General features: G+C 31.6%; 3 protein-coding genes across 8 annotated transcripts in view; 1 reads left to right on the forward strand and 2 right to left on the reverse strand.

Annotated features, from left to right (window-relative positions):
• The window catches only part of LOC126777154 (sister chromatid cohesion protein PDS5 homolog B), a 31,911-nt gene extending 26,230 nt beyond the window's left edge, over positions 1 to 5,681 (forward strand). For 3 of the 4 annotated variants that reach the window (XM_050500077.1, XM_050500078.1, XM_050500079.1), the window contains exons 19-20: positions 2,669 to 2,704; positions 3,482 to 5,681. In XM_050500077.1, the coding sequence (XP_050356034.1) occupies positions 2,669 to 2,704; positions 3,482 to 3,583 (138 nt within the window). In that variant the 3' untranslated portion in view covers positions 3,584 to 5,681. The remainder of the gene's footprint in view (positions 1 to 2,668; positions 2,705 to 3,481) is intronic. The other variant, XM_050500081.1, reaches the window with a different exon arrangement.
• A 933-nt stretch (positions 5,682 to 6,614) lies between these two features.
• On the reverse strand, positions 6,615 to 10,859 carry LOC126777236 (uncharacterized). 2 transcript variants are annotated; one of them, XM_050500231.1, is made up of 7 exons: positions 10,712 to 10,859; positions 9,429 to 9,705; positions 8,801 to 8,982; positions 8,202 to 8,299; positions 7,710 to 7,877; positions 7,241 to 7,359; positions 6,615 to 6,809 (listed from the first exon to the last, which is right to left on the reverse strand). In XM_050500231.1, the coding sequence occupies exons 1-7, from the start codon at positions 10,797 to 10,799 to the stop codon at positions 6,647 to 6,649; spliced, it is 1,095 nt and encodes a 364-aa protein (XP_050356188.1). In that variant the 5' UTR covers positions 10,800 to 10,859; the 3' UTR covers positions 6,615 to 6,646. The 2 variants fall into 2 exon arrangements, with proteins under 2 accessions (XP_050356188.1, XP_050356189.1); XM_050500232.1 differs by having other exon boundaries at positions 9,429 to 9,684; positions 10,712 to 10,851.
• Positions 10,860 to 11,846: 987 nt separating this feature from the next.
• The window catches only part of LOC126777202 (solute carrier family 2, facilitated glucose transporter member 8-like), a 37,447-nt gene continuing 22,039 nt past the window's right edge, over positions 11,847 to 27,254 (reverse strand). For both annotated transcript variants that reach the window (XM_050500177.1, XM_050500178.1), the window contains exons 3-9: positions 25,799 to 26,028; positions 21,501 to 21,617; positions 20,908 to 21,114; positions 16,166 to 16,298; positions 15,221 to 15,450; positions 14,271 to 14,465; positions 11,847 to 13,581 (exon numbers count right to left, since the gene is read on the reverse strand). In XM_050500177.1, the coding sequence (XP_050356134.1) occupies positions 13,309 to 13,581; positions 14,271 to 14,465; positions 15,221 to 15,450; positions 16,166 to 16,298; positions 20,908 to 21,114; positions 21,501 to 21,617; positions 25,799 to 26,028 (1,385 nt within the window). In that variant the 3' untranslated portion in view covers positions 11,847 to 13,308. The remainder of the gene's footprint in view (positions 13,582 to 14,270; positions 14,466 to 15,220; positions 15,451 to 16,165; positions 16,299 to 20,907; positions 21,115 to 21,500; positions 21,618 to 25,798; positions 26,029 to 27,254) is intronic.

The following is a 27,254-nucleotide window of genomic DNA, read 5'->3' on the forward strand; positions in this document are numbered from 1 at the left end:
AAATAACATACAACATACTTCAACAACTTGTGAAGGGGGGGGGGGGCCTATATATGATCGATTGAGTAGTTAAGACGTGGAAGACAAATTCACTTTCGTGTTTGTAATATTTGTTAAGATATTTAGTGTAAATATTATAAACAAAATACAAACATAATGTAATTTATTCTCAGGCCTTGATTATTTATTTATATGCATTTGTATATTGAGTTTTCATAGCAACACTGGCTGCTTTGCGCGGTTTTACGCGATTTAATCGTTACTACTTCGATCCCATGGCGCGTATCGTGTTATTATATAGCATATAACCTTCCACAAGAATTGGGCTATCAAATAATGAACGAATGAAGAAAAAAGATTATTTCAAATTGTTAGTTCCAGATATTAGAACGTTCAAACGAAAAAATAAAATCTCTTAAAACTCTCTCTCTCTCTATCTCTCTTTCTCTCAAAACAATGTCTGTGTAATCAATTTTTAAATGACTGACTGCCATACCACGCACAGCCTAGACCGTTTGGTTTAATACAATGAAATTTTGCACAGAAGTACCTTATGGAAATAGGTATAACCTCGGTATATAGGATTTTTTCGAAATTCATCTAATAAAAGATTTAAATGGGGGATGATAGTGTATATGGAAATTCGTCATTTGTGATATTAGAAATATGGAAATCGATATTTAGCCTTGCGAGTTAAAGACATTTATAGTTAAATATTTTTTTGAAAATTCATCACCTAAGAAGATGAAACTTTGTATGGAATTTCGTCGTTTTTGAAAGTTCTAAATACGAAAATCGGTGTTTAGGCTTCTGATGTACAAATTAAATTGTAGTCTTTATTGATTAGGACATAGGAACGCTCATTTATCTTGTGCCATATGTAATCTAAACTTTGTATTTAATTGTGTGTATAATAATCTAAGCAGTAAACTTCGTGAACGTTGCCTAAATCATAAAATCATTTTTTATTCATTATATAAATAAAAGAGTTAACTATAATGATGAAACTAATATTTAGTTTGTAATTTTTCGTATTTGTAGTACACTCAAAGTGGCCTAAGAAACTTTTAATCTTAATAAGAAACGATCTACTTTTGTATAAAAAGGTTTATGTGAAAAATATTTTTTTCTGACTACTGTTAACAAAAATTCTCAAATTTGTGAATGGCGCCCGAAATATCATTAAATATCATGGATAGTTATCATCCAGCTCTAACGGTTTAGTTAAGCAATGTTGCCTCATCCGAAATATCCAATTTGTATAGGAATTAATGATCGTCTTATTTATAAATATATTCTACATGTCAAAATCTAGTGCACCTTTAAACAAAACACTACTTTTTGTAATGGATTATTAATCCCCATTTTAATTACTCTTTTCAAAAATCTGTTGAGGATTTTTTATTTTATTTTTTTTATTATTTTTTTATATTATTGTGGTAGGTTATTGTCTATAGGGATGCCGAGGAATTCAGTGGTGCCTTTAACGTGTAATGGTTTCCCATTTACAAGTACATTCGTTTTTAATGACGTCATTGATGGAATGCCTAAACAAGGCTGCAGACCTAAGGTCCTAGCTTCAAACCCCCATTCCGGCCAATAAAAAGTTATTGAGTTATTCTGTCGAAGATTCTCAGTAGAAGCCCGTTGTCTAGAAGTTGAAAGTCGGAAAGCACGTAAAGCTTTTCTTTCCGGTCGTGCCGGATTCCCGTTCCATCGGATTATGAGATTGAGGGAATAGAGCGTGCACCTGTGTCTGTGTACTTATGATATAATAATATGTATATAACATACAGTTTTTATGTTTGGATTAGAAAATTTGATACATTTCGTTTTTTCTATTGAAAGCGTTGTTCACATAGTCGTATATTGATAGAAGTATTTTTATTTTAAAAATCAATGAAACGACATCATGTTTGCCTTTTTACAATATTGTATTGCCACTTAAAATATCGCTAATTTTTTTAAATGAGGAAAAAGGATCCTCGTGGTAACGTTACACTTACCTTTCATCCTGCCCTGCGTGCCTTTAGAGAACTTTTTTTTATTTATATCATTTCTGGATTATTTTTTTTTACATTAAGTGTTCGTAACTTACACGAGTCACTTTTATAACTGTTAAGTAACGTAAAAAAGAACTATGTCAGTTTTTTTATATATTTTATTTAACATCAAATGTTTTGAGATCTTTGTTCACACGTATTTATTGTATATAGACGCATCATGCATGTAAACCTTTCTCTTGACAAATAAACGTAGGCAATCTTTTTATTATAAGACTTTAAAAATGAGAAGTTAAAAAATTATCCTTTATTATTGTATTGAATAATAGACATTAAGATAATTTCTATATTTCTTGCATCCACAACAGTGATATGTGCTGAGTAATATTTTGTAAATAACCAATAGAATATGAGATTTCAGTGAAAACCTCTTTTTGCGATCCTCTTTGCACATATTCGCTATAGAAACGGGTTTTAAAAGTACCACTGACATCCCGGTCACGCTCTACATACGTACTTGCGACATTAGGCAGTTTTATTAATATTGTATTATAAATAGTAGATTGATAATATACTTCATCGTTCTATGGTAATTTTAAGTATCGTCTCGAATAAAGTAGCGGGCGTTGTATAATGCCCATTATATATCTTTAATTTCATTTCAGCCTGTCGTTGGCCGATCTGGAAGTATCGATGCTAAGGTAAACACGCTACTACATACATTATATGCAATTTATACGAAATTATTTACAAAAAAAAAAAAAAAACTAGATTATGCGTTTATGTGATTATTATTTTTTTTAATTTTTATAGCGTGTAGTTTATTTGGCGAAGAGAAAATAATGTAAATTGCTGTTTTATTTTTGAATTATTTACCATTGTGTTTATGTTAGCATTTGGAAAACTACCATTGCCATTATAGAAAAAAAAAAATAAATTGTTTGTTTTTTCGTATTTAAAATAAATTATTTTACTGTTTGGTTCAAATCAGTTTGATATTATTATAGCAAAATAAAATGGTTTTGGTAGTTATGTATTGCAGTTATATAATTTTGTGATTCTCAAAAAAGGATTCGATATATTATTTGCTTTATGTGATCTAATGTTCGTGAAAATAAATAAAACGTTTTGAGTTGCATGTATCGAAACGGAGTGAAAATTTAACGTTTATAAGGAACTTTATTATTAGCCCAATAGGGTTTAAATTTGCATGCGAGAGAAGTAAAAGATAGGATGCAATTTTTTAACTTAAATTACAAATTGTATTTTTTATTTGCTTTTACGTTCGCATGTTAGATAAAGACAACGATATAAAACCGAGAATGAACTCTACGAAATTATAACTAAAACTAATATTGTAAGGACTTGTTTAATATTATTTAAACTATGGCCGTTAATTGGAATGAAATGTATATGTTATCACTTCGATGACGTAAGAATAGTGAGTATATAAAATAATATATTATTGTTAATTACAGCCATCGGAGGCGTCGGACACGCAGATAATATTGCCGGGAATCGAGCAGCCACCTGAAACGGAGCTAGAAGAGCCTCAAGCAAAACGCGTCATCAATGACTGAACTAATTTAAATCGGGATGTATTCTATTAATAATGAAGTTGTCTATGTAATTTTTACAATTAAATTGAACTTTGTTAATTTTTTTTTTTAAATATTGTCTGTATTTTTTTATCTGTGACCATTGTGAACTAGATAGTTCAATTTTAGTTTAAATGATTATAATATTTACTATTAATTGTCGTTAATAGCATAATCAATTTTTCCTATAATTGAGATAAATAATTTTGTAATAGTTTTTTTTTATCTATTATATTTTGTTATCTATGATGAAAATTATAATACCAGTTCAAACCATAACCCAGAATAGGAGCGTTCTTTTTATAAAAAAAATAAATAAATAAGTAAATGAATAAACAAAATAATATGTAATACTAATTGTGTGAATTTATATAGAATACATCCCTTATTCCTAAGACCCAGACAAACACCCAGTCAGGTATCATTACGCTTAAACCCATTAAGACTGGATATTTATACCCTGAATGTCATAATAATTACAACCTTAACACAAAGAGGCAAAACTCAAAATCTATTGTACTAAAATGAAACTTTAAAAAAAATACTTTCGTCTATAAAATATAAAGAAAAACATTGAAAATTGTATGTGAGGTTTTTTATCTGTTGCGTTAAATTTGTAAAAAAAAAAAAACAGTAAATGAAGAATGATAATATAGTGTTGTGACAAAAAAATTACTATCAATTTCGAATCATGTTCTGGTTATTTGATCATGTAATTACTTTACCATCGGTCCAAATATAATTGAATAGATTTTGTAATCTACAACTATTATTAAATAAACCTCTATGGTTTTTGAAAAAAATGATTTTATAATTACATCCGTATTAAAACGGGATTTAAATTTGTTTTTAATATATTTCTGTCGTAAAACCATTTTGGGAGATATAATACAAAATCTTTCAATTTATGAACATTTTTTTTAGTATTAAAGACAATGTTTTTAAAATTGAAATAAATATGTAATGAAGATCTCCCAAAGAGGTTCGCTTGTAGAAAATATGTTTACAATCTTTAGGCCCAAGTCTGTACAGTCCATACTTATATTTTACTTTAACGTTAAAATAGTTTACGTATAATTAAAATAAAATATCTTTTAAAATTCATTAACGTATATAAATAGATATTCGTAAAACACGATTCAAAAGTGACACTAAATGACCTTCGTGGTATATTTGGGCCAGTTCATATATAACTGTATATCTTACTGTTTCTATAAAATATATTTTATGTATTATGTTAAAGTGAATATAAGTAAGGATTTATGGGTTATCCACTCACTTGGTATATTATGAAGGAGAACAGTGTAATATAGTGTTTGATTGTAAGTTATGATACAATGTTTGTTCGCTCGTTGTTTTTAGTTTTTAATTTAAAATTCGGCTGGTCGATTATTTTCTCTTTTTTTTTTTAATTTTAATCTTTTCTCAGCCTGATGGGCTACGCCTCGAGGTCTAATAATTTATGATTACGCATGATTTTTACTGTATTTTTTTTAAAATAATGACAGATGAAATTAACGTCGTCGTAATAACAATATGATCATGTGTATTCAATGATTTTGAAACGGATCGCTTGTTTGGAATAAAATTAAGGACACAAATATACTTTTATTTTTTAAATATCGTTAGTGGACATTGTCGCGTTTTATGTTTAGACTCTTGTGATAAATACAAGTTACTTCATTGTTATACTTTATTTTTAAGTTATGTTGGGAATATTACTTTATACAACTTTTAAGTCACCAAATATAATATCGAATTTGAATTAAGAAATTTGTAGATTATTATTAGGCATTGAATTTATACACGATGTATTTAAATTATGGCAAGATATGTCCTCATATTATTTTAAATATTTGGACCAATTTTTCTTTTCTTTTGGTGGTTTATCCCAACGTCGACTCAATGTCCACCAACTCTAGCTTGTGATAAGTGTATGATTTATAATTATTTTGTGTCGTTTAATTGATTTAAGTGTACCAAAAACTCGGGAGAGCCCGTGACGGCGTGCGGCACCGCTCGGTGGACGCAGTGATGATTCTCTGTAGTTATGTATTAAATAAATAATAAATACATATGATTTGGTATTTCATTCCCTTCCTAAATAATTAAACAACGAGACAAATAATACTAGGAATCAATTAGTTTTATTTTATAGAATAGGAAGGCGGACGGAAGGCCACCTAATGGTAAGTGGTCACCAACGCCCATAGACATTGACATTGTAAGAAATGTTAACCATCGCTTCACTAATGCGCCGTCAACCTTGAGAACTAAGATGTTATGTTATGCCTGTAATTACACTGACTTAATCACCCTTCAAACCGGAACACAACAATACCAAGTACCGCTGTTTTGCGGTAGAATATCTTATTAGTGGGTGGTACCTACCCAGACGAGCTTGCACAAAGCTCAACCACCAGTAAATTTTTTTTTCGCGTCCTACCCTCTTTATACAAAAATAATCGGAAGTCAGTTTGTGAACTAATAAATAATGGCCTACAACGTAATTTAATAATATGATGATTAACGAAATTATTAATAATGAATTATAGACATAATAAGGTATAGGTAAATAAATCACCGAGATAAATATCATTGGGAGTAGTTATTATATGCCACAACAGCTGGGCACCTATGTGGTACTTTTATTTTTTTACGCTGAAAAACGCATTACGCGTTTTCCCCACGGGAACAGTGGGGGGGTATGTGGGGCTCGCCGATGTCCAAGGCGCCGAGTGCGCCCCGAACAACGGAATACCCACTAAAAAACCAGCGGTACCCTTTCCGTCATAACGAGGAGCGCCACGGGATCGCTTGCGCATGCTACCGCGACGCTCTGACGGGCGGCCTGCGTATGCAGGCCTCCATTCTCTAGGGGGATTACCAGGGTACTGAGAACCCTCTAGAACCCCAGCTACGCCTATTGCGGCGGAGGGAGAAGGTGCGCATAGTGCCTCTTCGGCGGCCTATGTGGTACTTGTTAACAGGTAAAAAATACAAATAATTTTTATTTTGATTAAGATTTTTAATTAATAGAATATATCAATCGTGTCTATTATCGGGATGCGTAACTTCTTCTGGATTGTACTCCGGTCCGTCCTCTAGCACGTGAACCGGTGGGCGGATCACCGGGTCTATGTCTTGCATAGCTTCTATCAGTTCAGCGGTCGTTTTGTATGATGATATTGTGTGTTTTACGAAATCTCTGCAAATTTGAAATGGGTTTTTTGACAAAAATTAAGCCGTCTTGGCGTTTGTTAGCTTAATCTTTTTAGAATCATTCAGTATAGCGGTGTTTTGGAATAAGTTTAGATTTTTTTTACTTATATTTAATTGCCTATTTTTAATAAAAAGTGTTACGGATATGTAAAATAATTAAAAAGCACTAAATTGTTTATGGTTTCATCTTATCTTTGACGTATTTACATATACCTATACTACAAGGCTACGTGTGAATAGGGAATATGCTGGATACCTCTGTCATAATTAAGTCAATAGTGAATAGTTAAATAAACAAGACAAAAGACAGTAGCGATAATAAAACTTGATACGCGCGTTAGAAAGTCTTGAATTAATTTAATTGAAAAAAAAACCATATTAAACGTAGGTATAATAAAAAGTAATATTGAGGTATACCTAAAATAAAAAGCCTTGATGAAAACTGCCGGTTGGTATTCGTGCCCGCATCGCTCTGGTCCGAAACTCATGACTCCCATAAGTCGATTGTGTTGCACGGCCGGGGCTCCGGCATCGAACTATTGATGGTTTAGGAACTGATATATATTTATTTATTTAATTTTGCAGCATTACAAATATTGATTGAAAACAGTAAACTTTTCAAATAAATAATAATAATACAATAAAATACAATAAAATCATTCGTTCGAAATAGAAAACAGATGCTACTGCAAAGAAACGGCGAGAAAATACAGCGTTTTTTTTCAAATTTAACAATTGCTTATAATTTTGAATAAAACAAATCGTTTGTAAATACAGCCAGGTGTAAAAAATGTTTAAGATTGGCATTATTATATTCATCTCATACTCATCGAGTGTATGACTTTTTTATACAGGCATAGAGGGAATTTCTTTCTGAAAATCTTACCAAACATGCATCTCTTGTACCATTTCTCAACGAGGCACAAAAGAAATCTGGCGTGAACTGAAAACCATTGACGAGCTGATATGCGTCACTGCAGTAGCTGCGTGTGCGCACCTTAAGCCGAGCTGTCATAAGATCCGGTGTGTGATCGCGGAACGATGTATCTGAACCCTAAGAATAATTATTCATAAGTTTGATTGGTAGAATGCCAGTTGAGCTACTCAAAGGTGGTCATAATGGCCACTAATTTACAAAATTTTACTACTAACAAAAAATAGTTGTCGTTTAGTCTAATATTAATAGTGGGTATCTTAATTCAAAATAAAAAATAAATTTTAATATTATCATCTAAACAACACGAAATGGAATTTTGGCTGGATAAAATGTAAGACTTCGTCCATGATCATTTCGGACCCAAAATAAATTTCAAATAAACTTCTCATTAAAATGTTTTTTAAATAAATTATTTTGACGTAAAATATATATTATATTTACACGTGTAGCTCCCCAACCCGTTACAGACACGAAGCTCTGTGCAAAGGGCTCCTTCATTCCGTCGTATATTCTGATAAGGTTTATGTGCTGATGAAATTCTGTAGAGCAATCATGATACAATACATTAACATCTGTAACACTCATTTAACAAGCAATATTGCTAATTCGAAGTACAAAGATAAATCTTTGCAATGTCATTTATATAATAATAATTTGCAAATTTGCAATAATAATAATTTAACATACTGGAAAGTCGAAAACCTTCATTCTTGTTGAGGAAAACCTGGGGCGTCTTTCACCCCTGCAGATGGTGACGTAGGTTGATGTTAGTGGTTGGTCTACATGTAATAGAATTTCACTGGAACCAGTTTCAATCAGGATGTTCTTTCTTTCTTTATTTTTATTCACCACCGAGATAATTATGAGCCTAAACTTAAGCACATGAAAGTACAGTTTGTGCACGAATTTGAACCCTTCGTTTAAGATTTACGTGTTTCATTCTAATACGATAATATAAAATGTGATATTTGCCTTGACCTATATCTATACTTGTGTCTTTAGAATAAGGCTGAAACGTTATATGTATGTAAATCGCTTACCAAGATTTTCCGAGAGTTTCAGCAAGGCTATGTCAGCGTGTGGTACTGGTTCCTCTTCAAATTTGGGATGTCGAATTGCTCCTGCTACATTTACCAGCGTCCCTCCCTCATGAGGACGGGCGCTACCCACCCTGATTTTCACATATTGCCCTAAAGTCTTCATGGGTGCGACGTGAAGGACACTGAACAAAAGTTATGAGACAACAAAGTTGAATTCTAAAATTTCTACAAATTAAAACCAAACCAATTCTAAAAAGATATATCTTCCAGCAAAACTAGAGGTATAGGTTAAGAATTATATTTATAAATATGAGTATTCAATGGTAAGAGGAGTAAAGATGTGTTTGTAACCTTGAATTGAGATGACATAATTGGTCGAGATCAGAATAATCTGCGTATTTATTATGATAATTTATCGTATTTATCATGGATTCGTGAAAAAATGGCGTTTTCAATATCAACGAAGTTATCAAATTTTGGTTGTAAAATTAAAGTCAATAATTATTGTTAGTTAAGTAAAATATAAAATAAATCGCCTGAAATATATAATTCTAATGTTTGTGTATCTGTAATCTTCATGCCATTGGAATATATAATAAAGTATACTACCAAGTGATTTTGAACTTACTAATTAAGACAATGTGCAGCCGTCAGCACCCAATTGACATCAACAATAGTCCCCGCACACCACAGTCTACCATTTATTATAATCGCAGCCATGTACGGATAATTCTTTGTATCAGTTGTATTTCCGCCGCGAATTCGTAAACTATTTCTATTACTATTGAGGCTCGATAGATAATCGTTGCGGATTCTTAGCGTTTGCTTTTCTCCGCTGTTGTAACGGCGACGTCCATCTTGTAATGGCTCAGGCTCATTGGTGTCTAGATTAATTTTGATTTTCACTTAAAAGACAAATTAAATACAGTTCTAGGAAACTAATATCGAATATAACATATTGTTACAGTTTGTAATATGATATAATTATGTAGGTACCTTATAAATATGAGTATTCAATATATGATAATCATTATACATATATGATATCAACGTTTTAAAACTAGATTTACTAAAGAATTATTCAAGTAATAAAACATGAGAAGAGTGTTTGTTATTTTAGAAATCAAGTTAGAATATAACCTTCATAAATGAATAAGAAATTATTTATTGTAAACCTTTTTTTACATATCTTTATAATGCATCACTGACTTCCGTATTAGTGTAAATGATCGTCAGAAGTCATTTCTTACATATAAACAAAAATTAAAAAAATAGATAACAATAAACAACTTTCGTTGCACGCATTTCATTTGGTTACTGGTACTTAGTGAGTTTGATCGTTGTATTTAAAAGTTTGTTGTATTGACGAATTTTACACATCACTCACATAATAGACTGAAACCGCTAATAATTTTTTTATATAGTTGGGGGGCAAACGAGCATACGGTCCAAATGATGGTAAGCGGAAACCACTGGGAGTTACTGATGTGTTGCTGACCTTGAAGGAATCTGTGTACTTGATATTTGAAAACTCCCATAATGTAGCGCTCCGGGAAAATTCAGGCAGGTCGTTCTAAAACGTACATGTACGCAGATGGAATAATCGTGACGCGCGAATGCACGCAATGTGGATGAAATTCACTCCAGCGGCGAAGGGATGACGGAAAAGTATATATGTTATTTGCTATATTTGCTCAAATTACGCAAATATAATCATTGTCGAGTTCAAACCATTGACACAAATACGCAGAAACGAAAAGCCTTCATGTTTCATGATTTCGATTTTTGTTCGGAACAAACATAATATAAAACACCAAAGGCATTATATTACCCCTCAATTCTAATGCTTTTATATTAAACCTACTTAAACATATGTATATAAATGTTATATTTTAGATGTATATAACTTACTAACTGATGCATCTTTTTTATCCACATTAGTAAGAACAAGATCAATAAAAATAACAACAATTACTAAAACCACCGTACTGTAAAGCATTGTCTATTTGCAAATACATGTGTTATCAACAAAATATCGATTACTTCGAGTATAGACGAGTACATTTTTATGAGGAATTTATTGTTTTCAATCTTGTTTTGTTACAATTGCGATATATGTATATACATTTATTTATTACATAGTTACATGTGTAGGCGACACTTGAAGCAATACAAAAACTTCTATCTATAATAATACTATACAAATCTTTTACCAAATCAAAAAAAAAATCTTTTATCAAAATTTAATACCTATTTAACCTATAAATTTTAACTTACAAAGTTATTTAAAACCGAAAAAAAAGGATTAGTATTTTTAGATAACTTACTCAATTACCTTTTGAAATATGACAAAGCTATAAAAGTACTAAACTTACTACTACTAAACTAATCTCCATATCTTTCAGAAGAATGCCATGTTTATAGAAACGACTTCACAAATAATGCATTATTTTAGAACAAATTTGATTACCATAAAAAAGGTTATAGTGAGTCAACCTTAAAAGATACACATATGCTATCGTAGACTTTACCCGTTTATGCAGCGCACGCAACGGAAGCTCTCAAAAGGAATACATTTTCCTCGTTTTTCCAACATTTTCATTCAGAATGTCATTTCATGCTCTTTATTTTAAATTTTCGACATGATTCTTTAAAGTGACATAACTTTTTTATTTATTAGCTGATTGAAAATAATCAAACATTAAATTTTAAGGGAAGCTTACTACAATACATTAGTTAAAACCGCTTTCAAATCAGTTAAGCCGTTTCTAAGATTAGCGCGCACAAACGCATAGACAATAATTCAAATCATCTAATCTAATCATTGTTTTAGGTATTTTTTTGGCGTTTTATGGCGTTAATAAAGTGGGGGCTTTTATATTATAGTTTTACTCATGTATCTTCCATATACAGTGATCAATTACATTTCTATTATATGCTATCTGAATGTTAGTGTCAAAAATACAATTATTAATAGTTAATGAAAGAAACTATTAGTTATTTAACGAATAGTAGATATTATTAGTAAGGAAATGAAAAAATAAAATCGGGCATAAATTATTTAATGGCGTCTAAACTTATTTCTAATAATACCATAATTAATTCGTCAATAATATCACAAGTACGGAATTAATAGCACAATAAACAATAATTTCGTGTAACCAAATAAAGTAATTTCAACTTTATCACAGCATACATATTGCATTGCACAATAAAAGAAGGCATTAACGTTTTAAAATCTAATCTGTACATAGTAATAACTTTTTTTTTCTTGCGTATATTTCCTAATTCTGGCTCGTACAGATAACGAACGAACCATAGAGGTCATAGAGGCCAGTCTTAAGGCGCCTTTAATAAGAATCATAAAAATATAAAAGTTTCTTGGCTATTTTATGAATTGAATATAACTTTTCTTTCGAAATAATAATAGCTATTATGTAAAGAAAAAATAATTATGGTATAGTATTTAATTTGATCGGCATATTATAAATTTAAGTACTCAATGTAAATAAAAGTAGATAAAAATATTTCGGTATGGTAGGATTTATTGTAAACTTAAATTAATATATTATCTGTCTTTCATGTCTTGTGTTATCAAACAAAAATTATATTTTTTAAGCACTTTGATTTTTTTTTGTATTAACTTAAATCTTTATAATGTTATCGATCAGATGGCACAATTTTGAAATATTATTTATGTAATAAAAATAAAGAAATATATAATTTTTGTTTTATTTTTTGTACAAATTAAATTAAAACAGAATATACAAATATTTTTTGTTGAGAGTTGCGTTAATGGCACAGATGTAAATTAAATCTCTATACTCTATTCCTATTCTTTTTCACACGAATGATGAATGAGATTTACAATTTCAATATCATTCTCCAACCTTGTTTATGATTCAAATATAATATTTCATCAAAAGTACATTCATTTATACCAGATATAAATAAATTAACTTATTAATCATCAGATATAAAGGAACTTACTCTTATTTTACATAAATAAAAAACATTATTAGAAATATCATATGAAACGAAATTATCGTGTTTAGTTTTCAATACATTTTATATGTTAAAAGTATTTTATTTTGTAAAGCAACGTATTGTAGATTGGAAATGGAGAAGTCTGTTTCAATTTTATTGAATGTTTGCGTTATTTCGTCGCGGCTGTTGTTGCATGCAGCAACACGCTGCGCGCTTCTCGCCACTTCTGCAGTTCTGAGTTTAACTTACGTGTTCTGCTAGTCAGCTCTCGAATGTTTAACATATAACGCTTACAATTTTTCAATTACAATAGTGCTATCGCTATTACTGTTATTATTATTTTTTAATGTTTTTTATCTTCACATCACCCTTGTTTAGTAGACTGAGTTACTAAATGTGAATAATATTAGTCGATTCATTTTAAATATATAAATTAATATGAGTTATTTTGAGCACATTTGCTTCCGTCGAAAAACTACGACATTATAAAACAATTCACAAGTTTTTGTCAAAATAATGGTTTACAATCTGCTCATCTCTTTCCCGCTTTCTACATCTTTCCTTTTCTCCTTCTGTCTACCATCTAGAATGGCATAGATTTCCTCTACGGTTCTGTCTTTTGTCTCTGGTACATATAACACAGTATATAGAGTACCTATGAAACAAACTAATGAGAACATTATGAAGACCCAATGTATTCCTAATAATTTTAGGAGAGGATCGTATGCTTTCGTTTGGAGGAAGTCACTGAGGGCGTCGACGCTGCTGACGAATGACGTCACCATACCACGATGCTGGAATAACAGATAAGGATTTCATGAGTGATGAAAGTCAAATTGTAGTTTATTTTTTTGTAAAATTTATGTAATAAAATTTAATAAATTTATACATATTTGGTTACTGTAACGCATTAACGACCTTATAAACGTTGCTTAGTGGGTTTAATTTAAAACAAACAACAGTTAAATAGTAACTGGAAGACAATTCTACTAATTTTCAATGGTAAACGATAGGTAACCGATTCTATTTCGATCTAACTTCGATCGAATCGTAACTATATTGGCGAATACAGTAGTAATAGGAAAACGGTTAAGCGGCATCGATTACGTTTCGATTCGATTGCAATAAAGTGACAATTTGTTAGTAGAATTGGCCACCTGGTTAATACCAGTTTTAGTCTCCGTGTGTGACTATTGACCACATGCAAAACCATCTCCAAGATAATTTACCTATAGCACGAATAGAATTGTATTTTCTAATTAATACATAAATTAATACAAATCAGAATCAACTAAATCAATATAAAATGCATATGTACTTAAAATACTATATAAGCTTTATTGCTAAGAAAACAATCTCTTTCAGGCAATTTCTTAAGGGATAGGCATAAAATAAAATAATAAAGTAAGATAGTGTGTTCATTTCATATAAGTAAAAAAGTGTTTATTGCTGCTTATAGAAAGGGGATCATATAAAGGCTTACTTGAAAAGAAAACAACTCTGAGGTTATGACATATGGCACTGGCTGGTAACCAGCCGCGTCAGCGAAGATGCAGAGACACATGGCGACCACTGGCAACCAGGCGGGCAGCCAAATTGACTTGGATGTGACGAAGAACCAGCCGCCGAGCGCCAGCATGGAGATACCCGTCGCGAATGATGTCACGGCGAGCAGCCACTGGAATCATTGAATTTATTACTTTCAATTTAAAAAAAATATTATTTTGAAGTTGAAGAAGAAAAATATTATTATTCTGTCTGCAGCATAGGTCCCCGAAATAAGCGGATTAGTCTTGTGGAATGGTTTGTTATTGACTTAATATTTATGTTCATTAACTTAAGATCCAATAAGTTAAGAAGAAGATCCATAGATCTTCCTAGTTGGTAATTTAATGGTGCATCATAGTCGATGTTATTTATGTAATTTCTTGGTATTTATATGAAATTTACTGACTTTTCAAATCAACGAAATTGGGGAAAACTCAAACATTTGTTACTAGTATTTTAACGTAAAAAAAAGATAACATTGAAGTAGGTTCTTGAAAGTACTTTTGAGCCGTCATATTACATGATTATATTAAATGTATAGCTTTGAAGAGGAAAGTTTCAGAATGTAGATTCTAACCAAAATATCTAATTCCTCATGAGTGGTATGTACGTGTTGAACAGCGCCCTTAGACATTGCCATTGTTAAAATATTGACTTTCTCTTACATCGTTAATGCACCACCAACTTGGTAAATTAAGATGTTATGTCCTTTGTGCTTGTAGTTAGACTGGCTTACTCACCCTTTAAACCAGAACACGTCAATACTAAGTATTGCTGTTTCGCGGTAGATTTTTTGATGGCATAACGAAGCCCTACTTTGTTAGTAGGGCGAAGTCGGTGTGATCCTTAAAATAAAAACAATGATTATATTTAAATATAGAATACCTTTCTCCCAGTCTTTTCAACAATACAACTAGCGACAATGGATCCCAGCAGCTGTATGACTCCAACGACAATCGTCTGCTTGTTCGGACTGAGCTTGAGGCTGATGGATTCCGACGCCTGCTCGAAGATCGACCCAGCGTACATGAGCACTACGAGGTAGCCGCATGTCTCTTGTGATAACATGACATTAACAGCTATCCTGAACGCTTTGAATGTGGTTTTATCTTGGACTGGAAAAGAGATTTTTTTTATTAAACACTAGTGTTTCTTCTTCGCTTGCGTGTTCGGTAAGGAGGGAGACGTCGGTGTTGGAGGAAGTGATTACAAAAAAGTAGCCTATGTCCTTTCTCGTGGTTCAATCTTGCTTCATACAAAATTTAATCAAAATCGGTTCAGTGTTCTAGCCCAAAGCATAACAGACAGACCGAATTACGCATTTATAATATTACTATAGATGTAACGTATACATTTACAAATACATTATACATTTAAAAAACATTACTGCTCATAAATCACAGGGTTTCATATTTAAAATGTGCATAGGTAGGATAAGTGCTTGTCTCAATAACGATCTCCTCTAGGAAAGAAAGTGTTTATGACAGATTTTTTTGAATATGACTATTACCTGAAATTGTGGGAAGCCTCATGAACGGTAAATTAACATAAACTGTAAGTTATCCGTTTAGAATCGCCATTAAAAGTTCGCTATGGAATTGGTTTTCGCTAATTATGTGACATGAGTTAATTGTGGTTCTTGGAGCGGAAACGAATGTGCTAATCAGAATCAGAACTAAGATGGGAAAAACGTCTTAACAGGCAAACAGGAATAGAAGACTGAAATCCTTATAATAATAAATATTACTGCTTATTAATAAGTACGTTATTAATTACTTATTAATACGTAATTTATTCAATAGTAAGTTGTTTTTCTTTTTAAATTCTCACCGATGCTTTTCCAGGAAGCTTTCTTCATAGTTTTTGCGTATTCTTCCTCTCTTTCCATAATCTGGATCTCTTCTTCTAGATTCTTGTCGTCCACGGTGGTGTGTCGCAGCCACGCAAGCGCCGCTCTTGCTTCCTGAATGTAAAAATTTAATATATGTATTATATAAACATAATTAAGCCACAGGTAAAAAATATACTTAATATAATTTAATAACTAATATTTGTATATTACAATGTATTTATTGCATTTAAAAAATACTGCCGTTATTTAAGCTTATGTAGATTCTGCTATTTATTTCAACAAAAGGAAAATAAACTCCTACTTGCAAGCTGAACTACTAATAAAATTAAAACTTAACAAAAATATTTAAATACTCAAAAACCGTTCTATATATCGAAAATAAGTCTTGTCTTATATACCCAGGTCAGTATTGGAGATATAATCTGTCTGCATTTCTAGGATTAGTTTAAGAGCTGGGTAAGCGCCAGTTCTTAGATCACCACAAGCGTGGACCATTCATAAAAATGTCTTATTTGTTTTTCTGGTATCCAACGACCACGTACCCAATGACTTACAAGCGAGTGCAAATTATTACAACAATTTAAACCAATATAGACAAATAATTTTCATTAGATTAATAAAAGTGAATTGAGTGACAAAGATTATTATGACGTAATAAGATATATGAAAAAGGCGAATGACTTATGATAAGGGCACAAAGTTTTTTTGTAAGAATGTCAAAAATGCATACGACCCAAACCCATAAACACAAATGATATCTATTTTATATTCTGCCAATAAACCGTTTTCGGACATTGCTTAAGAAAATAATTTATGTACCTATAGCGATTGACGCGTCACATGGTGTAAGTTGATGGTACTAGCAATTGTGGCAACTTTCATCTCTATCAAATTACTGATACGAATAGAACACCATAGAAAAAAAAGTATTATTTGATAAAGAGGTTTCCGGGATGATATATGTCGATGAAGTTTATATCTCATTGGTTAAAAATTATCTCGTGATAAAGTTGTTATTTCACTCGTAGGAAGTCGAGATGATCAGCAAGTACATTATACGATCATGTTCGGAATGTTCACGGCAATAAGATTGTAAATGACAAACAACACCACTTTTTATCTATTATACAACAGTTATTAATTATATCTAATTACAGAAAAAAATACGATTAAATTGATTCAAGCAATAAACGATTATTATAAGCCTAACTTTTTTATCGCTTAACGCTAGAATTCTTTGAAATGTTAAAAAAAAGTTTTTTTTTCCTATTTAATTATACAATAATTGATATATAGTTTATTGACGATAAGGTTATCATAAAATGAATTGTCTGGTGTCCTCCTGCCTGATTACGGACACCACACTCTGAAGGAAGATTAGCCAATTGCGCAGGACATAAGAATATACACAACCAACAACGAAATGTTGACACTAGCTTTACATACTTTTTAAGACACTAGAGTGTAAACAGTAAACAACCTAATCATTTACTGTTGGCTCTGTGTTTAAAACCCTTGGGATCTGCTGCCTGCGGACTGACGGAGATGTAAGCATATATACACATATTACGATATTATAGTGTACAGCTGAATTTGTGCACTATTATAATTCTATTGTCAATCCAATCGATGATTTCTAGGACAAGAGAGTGTAAAACTGCAAAAATTTTCCAATAAAAATTTATCGATAGAAAATTTTAATATTAAATAAACCTTTATTGTTTCCGGATTCGAGCCAACCATTATTTACTAGAGCGACGAAGTAGTCAATTATATTGCATAGAATTTAAAGCTATTATTACGTGTCTAATGAGAAAGCTTCGTGTCAATCAAACACATACAAAATGATTACATAATGATTATGACACGACCGTAGACTCGTGTTTCCATAAATCAACCTGACAGATATAATATCCAATATTTGCTGGAGCAAAGTGGTATAAATATGTTATGCTAGGTTTACATAAGTTGATAAATAAGAACTAGTGGGTACTTGTGGAACTTGTTGCGGAATGTGTCCAGCTATAGCCACCTGATGCTAAGTAGACACCACGGCCCATGGCTATTGGCGATGTAAGAAATATTAACCATTCCTTACGTAATGCGTCACCAATCTTGGAAACTAAGTTGCTATGTCTCTTGTGCCAGTTCCATTGGCTCACTCACCCTTCAGACCGGAACGCAACAATAAGTATTGCCTGCACAAAGCCCTAACACCGAGAGTTTTCTCTACTCTTAAGAAGACTAGCAGTACATTCAACTACTCTGCTTCAGTGCATGTTGGTGAATACACATAAGGCTATAATAGCATCCAACACATGCTAGTTTCCTCACTATGTTTTCCTATAGCGATGAGTATGAGTTGAATAGTAATTAGTTCGTGAAAACTCAATGGTTTTCGTCGTCTTTTGTCCCACGTGCCATCTCTCATCTCTCATCATATATATAATCTACTTAATAATAATACCAAGTTTCAGATGATTGAAATCAACCTTCGATATATATACAAATAAAAAAAAAACATGCACGTCATGTCATTCATCAATATTTAAGCGCCATATTTCCGTTCATTCCAATGACTCGGTTTGCGGAAGTTTTGTAATAACTATAGCGGGGGCATTGGAATTTAATAATTTATTTCTTAAGCGTTCATTTACTGTTGAATTAACATATTTCAAAATACATATTTCAAATAGTAAGGGCTGCCTTCATATAAGTTACAAAATAAAATAATAATATATATTTTTATATTTTATTACATATAACTTATAATAATACCAGGTATTATTTGAGAAAATATTTTTAAATAAATTAAAATAGTAAGTAAAAATATTTATTTTTAATATATATTTTGCTCGCAGGTTAATTCAACCACTAAACATCGACACGGTTCCAGTTTTACTGGGCTAGTGTAGTGTTTTATGTTACTTGCAAGATGACCACTTACCGTCGGTTTTTTGTTCGTCTGCCTTTATAACATATAAAATATACCTAGCGTCCATCTCAGTAATTGTAATATGTAGTTTTTATTTTGAATTTAACTTTGTTCGTATATTTTTTATCTGTTATCTTAAAACATGTAACACAGTCTATGGTAATATAAAGTAAGAATATATTTGTTATATGTATATTTGTGTGCTCACGTTATTAGGTCAAGGCTTGCTAAGTAATTAATCAACTCTAGATAATCAAAGTTGAATGATCGTCAATGGTTACATGAATTTAACTATATAGTTTAAAAAATAAAAATTCGAAAAGCCGAGGCATTACTTTGTTTAAAATTTAATCATAATTTAAAACGGATCAAACATATCTCTAAAACTCAGCGTCTAGGCCGTAGCCGATTAAAAATAATAGATAATTAAAATTATAATAATAAAATAGAAATTATAATAATAAAATAGAAATAGAAAATAATAAATAATATAAACATTGTTTCAAGATTTTCATAATAGAATGAACATTTTATAATAGAATAACTATTATAAAATGTGGAATATTTTGTTTTTATTTTTCCTTATACAGTTTCATAGAAGTGACTTTTACTTAGGTAAAACCCATCGAATGTGAGAAGTGGAAATGTGTCTTATCTCAATATATATTTTCAATCATTTATATATGAATTGCGGATAGATTAGAGAATCGTCCGGGGCCTTAGGTATGGCCAATCTAATTTTCGAGAATATTTGGCCAGTGAAATATTTAAAAGTAAGTTAATGAATATTATTTGAATGTGAATTTTGCCTTTACATTTCGTAATTTATTCTTAGCTAGAAATAAATTAAACGAAAAAGACACATTAGAAAAAGGGAGGTATGGTTCCAAAAATAAAATAAAAAACCAAAAAGACAATATCTACAACTATTTGTATTTACATATAAATTCTACATTGAATTAAATGAAGAAGAAGCTAATGTTAATTTGAAATTGGAATTAGTTTTTAAATTATATCGATATCAAATAAAGAGCTTCACACATGAACAATGTACATGCATAATTTAAAATCGATGAAGCGATCGTTTTCCAGTGATCTAAAACCTGTTACTTGAAAAAAGCACAGACGCAAGACAACCTTGTCAATTTCTTAGAATATTTCGTGCTATCAAAAAACGTATGATTATTATAAGATAACAAATCGTTTCTCGTGGTTTTGTCCATGTTTTTTTTTTTTTGATTTATTAACGACGTACCTATAACTTTAAAGATTTTTTAAATGCCCTTTTAAGTTTTTTTTTACGTGGTTATCACTGTTCATAGATATTTCCACTGTAAGAATAGTAACCATTCCTTACATCATCAACGCGTTGGTGGCGCAGACCTTTGGAACTAAGATGATGTCTAACGCGGATTTATACCAAGACGTACAAGGCTCCAGCCAAGGTGCCTCGCCAGCCAAGGGGCTTTACGAAGCTAAAAATAATACAATTTGACTCTAAACGTTTCGGAATTGGGGGTCTCAAATGTCAAAGTGCTTATGGAACTTGAATCACTAAGTCCAGGTCTAGTTATGTCTCTCGTGCAAATAGCGATACTGGCTCACACATCCTCTTAGAAACATCAAAATAATAAAATAACAAGGTTCTTATAATAAAACGAAAAAATATGTAGCTTCATCGTGAGTCGAAGGCACAGAAATCATCCTCAAATAGTTTTATAAGCCTAAATATTTTAAGTTTAAATGTGCTAAATAAGAAAAAAAAATATTACAAAAAGAACTCACCTTCAATTTTCCCTGCTTGACTAGGAATACTGGTGTTTCAGGCATAGCCAGGAACACAAACAAGTGTAACACGGGTATGGCCGTGCACAGCCACATGACGGCGGCGAAGGAAAAAAAATCGCCAGCGATGTAGACCATTAAGTAGCCAAGGTTCTGCGACAGGATGAAGAGGGATCCCAATGCACCGCGTATGTTGTCTGATGCCACCTGAAATTCCAAAAGAATTATAAGCAATTGGATTATTAGTTTATGGTGTTCTATTCATAGCTCCCGACTCCATCCATTAAAAAACTTACCAAACCATTAACTCATCATTCAAATCCATGCATTCCAAATAATATCATAAAAATTGCATGTTTATTATAAATGTAATTAGAAAATTTTATATAAATATAAAAAGACAATTTTTTATCCGTCTAATTTACACCAAAAACCCCTACAGGACAAAGAAAAGAAATAATAGCGACGGCTTTAAGGAAACAGTGACGGGTTTACCCTAGTACATATTAAGTGTTTAGTTAAAGTAAGCCATGAAATTACATTTAGGAAAAACACTTTGTAATTACAGCCCATTAAAAATTAGAACTACTCACCTCTTTTAAGTACAATGGCGTAACGACATAACAACCTGCGCATGCAAGTCCTGCGACTGCCCGGGAAGCTATCAGAGCCCAGGGCCGAAGAGAGAAAAGGGTGATTGACCAGCTGATCTGTTAACAAAATAATACATTACTAAACAACAATGCTCGTAAACGTTAGCTGTTTAGTGAAACAATGATTTCACTCTTTCCGTCATTATTGATTTGACGTTCGAAAGAAGAAGACGGCATTGTTTAACTAACCACTTACTAAGAGACGTTTATAAGTAAGGCCGCACGTGCTTATAATAAACTGTGTCCGTTTATTTTATGATATTCATTAGTATCAGTTGGCGTTGAAAGTTCTAAAATATGTGGAGCTTTATTCGATATTAAACGTAAATGAAATAAGATCATTTTAATTATAGTAAAATTTAATAATAATTCGTTTTATATAGGTCTTAATCTCATTCTCATAATCTCTTAATTCGTCTGCTGGGCATAGATCCTCCATTTCTAGTGGGATTCTATCCCATTTTTTAATTCACATCAGACTCGTCTATTCCAATTGGTTGAAAACAACTTAGAAACGTCTTTAGAAATTAAATATACGAAGTGAGGTGGTCAAAGTTGTCCAAATAAAAAACGAATTCTTTGATCATGATTTTCTATATTTGGGAGATTTTCCTGCGAAGTGGAATGACCTGACCCAGGTAGTTATCAACAACTTTTAGAGGTTTCTCTGTCACGTTCCCTTTCCCGAAACGAAATGCCTGCTGAACATGATCTTATTGCTGTCCAAGTTTCATTTATTAGTGCCTAACAATAAGAATTTGCAGAAATATGTAATAGAGATTGAATATAGTAAAATATGTATTAATAAAACACGTTATTATTTAACCTTATTGTATAACAAGCGACTGACAAGATTGTAATTACTTAAATGATAGATACTCGTATGTATTAGAATGTGATGTAGAACAATTTTCTAGCAGAGAGCGGTTGGGACCGCCTCCATAATGAACTAATTAAAGCCTCGGTACGTGTTACTGTAACTATTTGTAACAGATAAAATATAGATTAAAAAAATATCTTTTTTTTTAAATATTTCTTTTGTATTAGAATTGAAATATAATTATTTTGTATTAAAAATAGGTATGTACAAAAATAATTTGTCATAGAAGTAAAATAAATATTAATTAAATTAATTGAGTTCGATCAATTCTGTAGAACCAGTGGGGTTTATAATCATTCAGCCTAAAAAGGGCCTTTCACACTGTTTTAACATACACATTGTAAAATGTGATAGATTTTAATAATAAAAATAAATATATAATATATACAGGAACTTGGAAACATAACTATATAATATATAAGTGATGATAACTAATAATGCCACATACAAATCGGTTAGATCACGATATTCTTTTTATTGCTTTTTTTATTCTGTAATTTTATTGGCTCGCTTTATCTTATTTCTTATCTTATAGAAACGTAATCACGATTTTTTTTTTGTAATGCGAATTTATAAATAAATCCTTTTGTAATTTATAAATGAACATATTTTTCAATGACGTTTACCAATTAGGTACTGTTATTATAACTTCAAATATGTACGTAATAATGGTATTTCAATTCTAATAACAATTTGAAACTTTATTACAATTGAATCGAAACGCAATTGCTGCGTTGTTTTTCCTAACACAACGATCCAGCGACGGGTCGGTTGAAGTTGGATTGGAATTGAATCGGCTATGTATCATAACCGGTATAAAAGAACTGACCAAGTACGACTTAAAAAATGACTATTTGTTTAATATCTCAATTTATAGAGAAAGGTCAGGACATCGAGATACGAAGAGGTGAAGGTTTTACATATAAGAAGTATTTAAACAAGACCATTGAACGAATCATAAAAAATCCATAGTATTTTAAAATAATCGCATAAATACAAACATTCTGGTTAAGGAGAGCCATACTATTCGAAGCCATAAAATTCGTAAGATATTAAAATATAAACACGTATTTAACTAACGGAGATTAAATCCTTAACTGGTTTAGGAAACATTACTTTACATAGAATCTGATTTGCGTTAAGTACAGATTAATATAATCTTAATGGCTTTTGAACGTATTTAAACCAACGGGAACCAAACATGCTCCGTCCGTTTGATTATTTACTTTTTGACAGATGGAACTAGTGAATGCGGCAACACAGCATTTTGATTTATCGATTCGATTAGTGATACTTTAATTGGTATGTAGTAGCGACTATCGATATGAATGGTTTTAATAGCAAATAATAGCGATAAAAGAAGGTATCCACTTGTGTGTTGTAATAATTATGTGTACATAAACATGGGGCTACGAAAGTTCCGTGATAGAACACAATTAAAAATAAAAATATAAATAACTTTATTTTAATTAAATAAATATTTACTGAATAAAACTTTTAAATAATTATGTGGTTGTTTAGTTTTTTGTGTACAAACCCACAATTTAACGCGTTTCTTTTCAAAATATATAAATTAAATACCTAAGACATTTAATTGTTTAATATATACATATATTTTATTAATTTTCGAGTGGATGCATATTTTTTATAAAAATATTATTTTCGAATTTATTCATTTGCAGCGATTCATTAATTACATTCGATCCTGTCACTAAGTGACACAGAATGTAATTATATTTGTGACTCATGACAATAATATCCTTTTTTTAAACTGATACATTTACGGCGTAATGTATGAAAGAAGTCATAAATAAAATAATTAAATAAGAGTAGATAGTTTACATATAATTTTCTTTTGCACTTCAAAGTTTTTAACTATTACGTAATGTAGTAAAGTTACGTTATAAGGCAATGTCAAAAGGTGAATAACCAAATGGATATGGTTAATTGGCACTTTAAAGATATTGAAAACGAATTGATTGAATTTTGTCTCTGCGTTGAATTTCCGATTATTTCTGAGTGAAGCCGAATAATGAAGACATAACCAATGATTTATAACTAGTTTTCGCCTGCGTGTTCGGGAAGTTTCAGGTATTAGCTATAAAAAAGGTAGCCTTTGTCCTTCCTTAGGGTTCAAGTTCATACTATATTTCATCAAAATCGGTTCATTTGTTTAGCCGTGAAATCGTAACAGACTTTCAAATTTATAATATTATACAGTGTACATAGTCTTAAAAACCAGATTGAATATATATATATATATATATATATATATATATATATATATATTTGAATTTAAAAAATATGCTTTCTACAATTACTTTATTTCATAATTGTTGTTTACGTTAAAGACAAATATATACAGATAAAAATTAAAAATAACTACTGTACAAATCACGACCGCGTGGAATGTTGGCCATTAAATTTCTTCAATTATGTTTTATAGAAAATTTCATAGATTATAAATGTTTTTTGAGGCTTCATTACTGTTTATGCCGAACCAATATCATGGGATGAAACGGTAAATGAAAAGAAAAGGAACTTTTCACTGATCATAATTTATTTTGTCTGATCGTTTTAAGAAAATCACTTTTACATTACGTTATTACATACATGAATATATTCAGTAGCGAATCTAGACAGCGCGATTCAGGAAACTGACAGATTTTATTACCGCCATCTACCGCTACCGAGTAGTAACACATAACATTATACAAATACTATGATGGAATCACAAAAAACCTCACGCATTTAGGCAATAAATTTTGTTGACGTAAATTAATTCTCATTCGTTCTCACTAAATGATTTCACATTTAAATAGCTGGTATTGAGTTGAACCATTCACTACCGTTCAACGGTTGCGAAGGTCAGTTATATTAAAATAGTAATTGTCACGCGTGCTGTTCTATGCTTGCATTTTCAATATTTTACATCGTATCGTGAGTGAGTAAGTGACCAGGAATTTTATCCAGAGTGGTGGTTTGTGTGTGAGAACTAAGAAGTCTTGGTAGCCTATTGCTCCTGTTTGTGTAAAGCGTCGTATGCAGGCCCCGACTTAGAGATCGAAGGCCCTAAGCATTTTGACATTTAAGCCCCCCACCCATTCTGAAGTGGTTAGAGTAAAATTATATAATTTTTTCCTGGCCGGAATCTTGCAGGCCCAGATATTAATCCGGGGCCGGTCGTATGTAACAAAAAAAATCATCGAAATCGTTTATCTGTTTAACACATACCCACAAAAAGAATGATTATATCTATTATAAAGGTGTTTGTTTATTTGTATTCTATGAATATGTAAGCAGTTACAACAAACTAGTTTCAAAATAAAACGTAAAAGGTTTAGCAACATTTACTTACCACAAGCATTAAGGAAGTCAACATTGTGGTGGTCTTTCTGCCCCACCTATCAGCTAGGTCGCCTACTAGGAAACCGCAGAAAATTGGCGGGATGAAGGTCACTGAGGCCATCCAAGAGATCGTTTCGTCGGTGATTGGTTCTGGAGCTGGTCCGTCTTCTGATTGCAGGATGGGCGTCATCGGAGATTGCCAGCCCATAAGCATTCCGAAGTTCAACACCGGAATGGTTACTAGAAATAATAACGGTGTCATTAGTGATGTAATCCTAATTTTATGTGGTATAATTTAAAAAAAACGGCATTTTTTGTAGCCAGTTATTTCCTCTTGCCAGTTTCATAACTTTTCTATAAATATTTAAAAAAAGCTAAATTTTTTTTTTGAATGTAAATCAACAAAATTGTGTTTATTGTAAGGTCTTATATTAATTTTATGATAAATGAATTAATAATGTTAAAATACATATTGAATAGCAACCGTCATATAGACTTCACAACTTATAAAACATAATTAAATATTTGTCCAATATGTCTGTCTGTCTAATGTGAAGCAAAACAAAGAACTTTCCGTCACAAAGAAACATCCACGCAGGCGAGGCAACTGTTATAAGCGAGAAATAATATAACGTAATAAAATAAATTATGTAACTATTGATATCAATAAATAATGTACTCCAGACCGATTTCGGCCACGGCGGCCAATCTCAAGAGAGATTAGCCAACTACGCAGGAGATATTATAGTGCACAAGTGTGTGCGTAAACCCAGGCGCACTCACTATTCCCTAACTCTCATAATCCGATAAGACGGCAATCCGACACGACCGGAAAGAGTTCAGGCGCATGACCAACGGCTTTACGTGCTTTCCAAGGCACGGGAGTCTCCACACTTCCAACTTCCAGACCTCGGGCTGCTACTGAGAATTTTCTGACACAAAAACCCAATAACTTTTTATTGGCCCGACCTGGGAATTGAACCCAGGACCTCCGCGTCTGCGGCATAACATCAAGCCACTAGACCAACGAGGCAGTCACGATATCGATATCGATAAATGTTAATATTGTTAAGTTTTGTCGTAGTTACACGTAACTGGTATTTAGTCCCAGAGCAATTAAACGTACTAGTTAGATCGGGTTAAATCAAGGTTTAATAGATTAAAACCAACCGTTAACAACATTTTATTGCTTCTTAATAACTAATTCAGCTTGTATTATATTGTCTCCTAGCTAATCGTCCCAGCTTCGTACGGGTAGATAAGACGAAAAATGTATTTTGGTTAGGATTTGCGTAAAATCCGTTCTTGGTGGAGCGTCTACGTCAGGGAAAGAGTAACTGTGTCAAATTTCGAGTCAATCGGTGAGTAGTTTAGGACAATTCGTGATGCCACTCATCATCATCTCATCATCACTCATCATATTTCGCTTATTTTTTTTCTTTTTAGTTTTCCGAGGCATGGGAGTG

This window comes from Nymphalis io, chromosome 22 (assembly GCF_905147045.1).
Source record: "Nymphalis io chromosome 22, ilAglIoxx1.1, whole genome shotgun sequence".
In the NCBI taxonomy this organism is placed as follows: Eukaryota; Metazoa; Arthropoda; class Insecta; order Lepidoptera; family Nymphalidae; genus Nymphalis; species Nymphalis io.